Here is a 6,601-nt window from a genome sequence, read left to right as displayed (position 1 = left end):
TGTTAACATCATATTTCGCACGTCTTTGGGCCAGATTCCAGCAACTCAAGTCTTCAGAGCTGGGCTTGCAAAAATAGAGAAGAAAGACACTGGGAGAGGGTGTCCTTGGGGCCGAGAGTCTCCAACGCCAAAGTTAGTAGAGTATTTTAGAAGTTTGTAAATAATGAAAAAGTCTAGGAATCAGAGAAAGCTTTTCTCGTACCTGGAAGTTGCTATTTATACCGGGAGTTTGGGCGGGACAGATCGTGTCTGCTCCCATGGAGTCCGTGTCCTTTTTACTATTCATTTTATCTGAGTTCTTTAATATGACGTGTCTTTACGACGGTGTCGTTGATGTAGCGTGTAACTTGAATAATTGTGCTATTAATACGGCGTAGTTTCCAGACTTGCCTTACCTTGCTGGTACTCTTGGTGGTCCGTCTATGTCTCCGTGTCAGGGGATCGAGAGTCCTCCCTACTTTCCATCCTTTTACGTGAACAAGTACTCAAGGACTAGACGCTATTCGAGGGGTCTCTAGCACGGCGAGTCTCATCCCCTGCAGTATGCTCCCTTATGAAGGTTGCGTCCAAGGGGGCCTACCCATGGGTCGAGTCGATTCATTCGAAGATGGGCCTTCGTTTGTTATTCTCTTAGTTGTTCTTCTTAGGCCTGCTAGGACAAAGGGGGAAAACCCCTTACACATCATATTATAAAGTTATTTTTATTATAAAATAGATCTAATGAATCCCATAAAACCAGGTGAGTTTATAGATTTACATTTTTATAATCTTTTTATATCTATTGCTACTAACAATTTTCATATATATATATATATATATTATATTTCCTTTTGACTTCGTAACAAGCGAATAATCCTACCCAACCTCACTTCACATGTACAAAATTTTCATCTAATATATTTATAAGAGATAAATTAGAAAATCATTATATTTAAAAAGATTAATACGTGCGTCTTACTTGTTCAAGGGATGAATGGTAAGTTTTTGAAAGGGTTAGAGAAAATTTGTCCTAACATAATTTGGTGGAAAACTATAATCTTGCACCTCTTAATTATACAGTAAAGATGGATATAAATTTTCTAATATTTCTTTTAAGTTTATAATTTTGTATAATATGAAAGGTAGTAGTAGTTATATATTCGAAGTTATAATTCTTTATACTTTTCTTGAAATGCAAAGTCATGTTATTTTTATAAGCTATTTTATTAAAACGAATTTTATTTAAATATAATTATATAAATTATTGTAAAAAGAACTGTATGGCTATCATTTTTCAAAAAATTATATCTAATTAAGACTGTTCATCCAAGTTCCAACTTGAGAACTCGGGTATAACAGGATCGGAATCCAGATTTAAATTTAAGCCAGAACATGAATGAATTTGAGTTTTTTAAAATCTAGATTCCGGATTTCGAGTTGAACCCGCTTTTTTTTTTTTTTTTCAATTCATATTTTGATTTCAATTCATATCTGGGTTTGAATGCTTGACTTTTTAACTGGCAAGAGAAATTGGAGAAACGAAAGGCCAGCCTTTCCGAACTTTGAATCTAAAAAACAAGGCGGCATATGCCGTCGATTTCAGACTTCTTTGCTCAAGAAAGTAGAAAGTAATGAAGATGCGTGTGGGGTTGGGTTGGGCCGTGGGAATTTGGTCTCATTGCCGTTTACATCATCAAGTTGCTGCTATGTTGTCCGTCTTATTAAAGTCCATTTATTAGGGGTCCCCTGGACTACAATCAATAAATAAAATAAAGGGGACTATAAAAGTTCCCAATTTGCACATCAATGTTGACAATGACGGCCTCTAAGATGGACAAGCCGACAATGCCCCCACAAAGACAAAGAAAGAAAAAAGAAAAAAAAAAAATAAAACATTCAAACTGTACTTAAATTTTACAATCCTATTTGTTTCGAGCGGAAACCCGAAAACGAAATCTGATTTTTTGAGTTGCGGATCGGGCCGAAAAAAAACTCGGCCCGGATTAACAGTGCTATAGCCAACCTCAAATACGAGCTAGATAGAGTCTATAGATTTTTCCAGGTTAAGAGCGTTTCACACTTTTTATGTTTATAGTATAGCTAGAAATCTTACTGAAGGCCAAGCAAGATTTGTCGGGATTAATCAGTTTTTCACTTTTAGTGATAAACTCGCATATTTCTCCACCTAGTTCCCGATAATTATCATTCTCCAACGGTAAAACCTACACTGTAACACCAATGTCTCCAGAATTTTATATTAAAACACATACAAAATTACAATCCTTTTTTATTAATAAGGTTTAAACGATTAGTTGGAGATGAAAATTGGTAACCATATGCGATAACCATGTGACTCATCACCAGATATATATAATGGTATGGGTACGGAGGACAAAACTAAGGCCTTGTTTGGACAATGAATTGATCTTATCTCATTTTATTTCATCTCATTTCATTTCATCTAATTATTATAATTTTTTTAAATTTTCAAACAAAATACATTAAATAATTCAATTTTTTTAAATTTTAAAATCAAAATAATATTTTATTTAAATTTCAAATTTCAAATTTTTATTTCATTTCATCTCAACCCGCTACTCTAAAAAATTTCAAAAAAAAAAAACTTTGGTAATTCATATGAAACACGCTGTTCGTAGTTCGTATTAAAATAAAGTCTTGTTTTCACAGACTTCCAGTTGCGTTATGGTAAAACTCAAGTCACTGGAATGGGCCATGGGGTCTGGGCCTGGGGTACTGTTCTGAATCTTCTGATTGAAGATAAAAACAAGAAGGATCGCCCACGTGACCAAAAGCCTCCGTTTCTTTCCACCAGACTTCATGATGTCCCAAGAAAATCATATTCAACTGACCTCTCCGAAGACTTTTCAAGTCATCGATCCATACATGCCCTACAGCCGGCTAGTATTTGATCTCTGTCTTTCGCCTTTGTTTTGTGTTTCTTATAGAGAAGATCGGAAATTTGTGCCAACTACCTCTTCTCTGCGTCTTTCTCACTGACACAATGAGCACCACGCTCTTACCAGTACTTTTTACCCCTCTCTGTCTTGTCTTCTTGCCGCACTTCCTGGCAAGCACCATCGCAGGTGACTCGCCGTCTCCTAACACTCCGATCGATAACATCCTCCTCAACTGTGGTTCCTCTGGTAATTCAACTACAGCAGATGCTCGGACCTGGATTGGAGAAGTGAGTTCAAGATTTCTCCCTCTTGAAGTATCAAAAAACCAGCCATCTCTTTCCGCTAGTGCAGTTGAACAATCCTCCACTGCCGCAAAAGTACCCTTTGAGACTGCCCGGCTCTCTCTTTCTCCGTTCACTTACACATTCAAAGTCACTCCCGGCCAAAAATTCCTCAGACTACACTTTTACCCAGCTTTCTACTCCACCTTTGACCGCTCTAATGCCCTCTTCTCTGTCGAAGCTGGTCGTTTTACTCTTCTTAGAAACTTCAACGCTTCACTTACGGCAGATACCGATGAGGATCCCGGCAATACCTTATACAAAGAATACTGTGTCAACATTGAGGAAGATCAGAGGTTGAACATAACCTTCATTCCATCTTCGAGCGTATCTAACGCCTATGCTTTTATCAACGGAATTGAAATCTTGTCGATGCCTACTAATCTATATTACACTCCCGCTGAAGAATATTTTCCTTTCATAGGCCAGCAGAACCGGTATCGCATCAAAGAAAGCACTTCTCTCGAGATGATATACAGATTGAATGTAGGAGGGCCCTCATATCACCCGCTAATGACACTGGAATGTTCCGGGAATGGAGTAATGACTACGAGTACTTGAAAGAACACAAAGTACTTTTTGAACCTTCAAATGAAACTATCAAACTCCGGTTTACCAAATTGGCACCCGCGTACACTGCACCAGAAGATGTCTATCGGACTGCCCGAATTCTGGGGAACGACTCAATAATCAACCTGAGCTACAATCTCACCTGGGAATTCCCTGTTGACTCTGGGTTTGATTACTTCATTAGGCTTCACTTCTGTGAGTTTCAACCCAATATTATTGAAGTAAAAGACAGAACGTTCCGTATTTTCATAGCAAATCAAATCGCCGAGGAAAAAGCCGACGTAATTTTTTGGAGTGGTGGAAATGGTATGCCAGTGTATAAAGACTACGCGGTTTCGATGATAGGTAAAGGAAGCGACAAGAGAGTGAACCTCCATATCGCAATAGGAGCAGAACCGCAAAAGTGGGAGACCTCTCTCCAAGATGCAATCTTGAACGGTGTCGAAATCTTTAAAGTAAGCGTCATTGACAGTCTCGCCGGACCAAACCCCGATCCACTTCCTCCAAACTCTCCAAGGGTTTCGCCACCAAGACAGTCAACGACGAGCTCGAAGAAAAATAGAACAACAATAATTGCCGTTACCGCGATTGGAGTCTCCGGATGCATTGTACTGTCGATTCTCGTATTCTTGATTTTCCAGAGGCGCAAGGGTGACGTGGAATCAGGCTTCACTAACAGGACTACCTGCTGGGGTCTACTTTTGTTTACTACGACCGAGTCAACGAATACCCGGAGGTCATATTTACCGTCCGCTCTCAGTCGTTGCTTTTCATTAGCGGAGATTAGAGCAGCAACAAACGACTTCGATGATCTTTTGATTATTGGTGTGGGTGGTTTTGGTAACGTGTACAAAGGGTACATTGATGGTGGGATCAACTCTGTAGCGATCAAGCGGTTGGTACCTGGTTCTGAACAGGGGGCTCTTGAGTTCGAGACCGAGATAGAGATGCTCTCACAACTCCGTCACCAGCATCTTGTTTCTCTGATTGGCTATTGTCACGATCGCAATGAGATGATTCTCGTGTACGACTACATGGCCCATGGCACCCTCCGCGGTCATCTTTATAATAGCAATAATCCTCCTCTCTCGTGGAAGCAGAGACTTCAGATCTGTATTGGTGCAGCAAAAGGTTTTGAACTACCTGCACACAGGTGCAAAGCAAATGATCATTCATCGTGATGTGAAAACGACAAACATCTTATTAGATGAGGAGTGGGTGGCCAAGGTATCCGATTTTGGGTTGTCCAAAATGGGACCCACAAGCGTGTCTAAGACCCATGTCAGCACTGTTGTCAAGGGTAGCTTTGGATATTTGGATCCAGAATATTACAGACGTCAACAATTGACAGAAAAATCTGATGTATACTCATTCGGTGTCGTGCTGTGTGAAGTGCTGTGTGCAAGACGACCCATATTCCGTACTGCAGAGAAGAACCAAGTGAGCCTTGCAGAATGGGTTCGACAAAGCTCCCGGAATGGAGAGTTTGATCAAATTATTGATCAAACTTTGAAGGGTCAAGTTGCGCCCGAATGTATGAAGAAATTTGGTGAGGTCGCACTGAGTTGTTTGCTTGACAATGGAGTGGAACGCCCGTCGATGAATGATGTAGTGTGGAGCCTTGAGTTTGCATTGCAATTGCAGGAGAGTATTGACAAAGTTGGCAGGCTTGATGTGGCTGGAATGGAGAGGAATGATGTTGTCAAGTACAAGAGCAATGATAGTGGTAACTTATTTAGTGGTAGCAGTTGGAAAATGTCAAGTACAACCAGCAACAGCGAGATGAGCACAAGCAGCATTGGAGAGCAAAGTTTTAGCGGCATCAGTAAGGATTCAAATAAATGATGTCTTCTATAAGCTGGCTTTGTTTTTTGACATTATGAATACATGCATGAGGACAGTAATTAGAATGGTACTTGATGAGAATTGAGGCAGAGTATCTCACAAAATTAGTTTAAAGGGACTGAAATTGTGAGGATTTTAGTTTAGTATAATGATGTATTGATGCTCAAGGCCGTAGAGATGTGGCCACTTAATGCGCCTGGACCTGAGGCCACTGCGGGTAGAGAAGTTAATGCTTAGATTGGACTCTCACCCGGAGAAATAATTTTCTTCCGATCTATCAAAATTATGATTGTTATATAACGCTCTATTCTAATTTTAGCAATTGAGACGGATAAAAAATAAATATCATTACGAAATCTTGATGAAAGTTCTTAATAGATAGGTACGTGACTACGTGATAACTTTTTTATAGTTTTGAGAGTTCGTTTATATGAGTTGTGGAAAGTGCAAGTGATAATTCAATTAGAAAACACATCATAATTGGTAGGAGATTTTTTATGGGACACCCCCGTCCTTTGGGCTATTTTAAGTTAGCACTGTATTTGTTTTTAATAATAACCCTTGCGCTAGTGAGTTTATTAGAAATAGAATACTCCATCTAGTTTCCCGTTTATCACCGCTAATAGAAATCATGTGAGCCAGTCTGGATGACACGTTTGATATACCTCAGCTAAGTTCCAACAATTTGAGTTGAAATCCTGCTACCTGCAACACAGAGATGAAGGTGGGCTCGGTGGTGATTCTAAGAGTCTCCAATCCAAAGTTAGTATTCCTTCTTTGGAGGATTATCTCATAATTAGAATGTTCAGAGAGATTATTCGTATGTGGAGTCTGGCTTTTATACGAGGTATTGAGGGAACATTGTGTACCTTGTGTCAGGGGTCAGCAACACGCTCACAGTTGCCAGGCTGTGGTATTTAATGTGATGTGGCTTCTAAGGTGGCATGG

General features: G+C 39.6%; 1 protein-coding gene across 1 annotated transcript; it reads left to right on the top strand.

Moving 5' to 3' along the window:
* Positions 1-2,840: 2,840 nt before the first annotated feature.
* LOC121248250 (receptor-like protein kinase FERONIA) lies at positions 2,841-5,791 on the top strand. Its single transcript, XM_041146653.1, is given in 3 exon segments — positions 2,841-3,731; positions 3,734-4,935; positions 4,937-5,791. Coding segments are annotated over 3 exon segments (2,649 nt in total). The 5' UTR covers positions 2,841-3,001; the 3' UTR covers positions 5,654-5,791.
* The last annotated feature ends 810 nt before the right edge of the window (positions 5,792-6,601 follow it).

Source organism: Juglans microcarpa x Juglans regia, chromosome 2D (genome assembly GCF_004785595.1).
Source record: "Juglans microcarpa x Juglans regia isolate MS1-56 chromosome 2D, Jm3101_v1.0, whole genome shotgun sequence".
Lineage (NCBI taxonomy): Eukaryota > Viridiplantae > Streptophyta > Magnoliopsida > Fagales > Juglandaceae > Juglans > Juglans microcarpa x Juglans regia.
The sequence above is the reverse complement of the archived record's forward strand: the minus strand, read 5'-3'. Positions and strand labels throughout refer to the sequence as shown.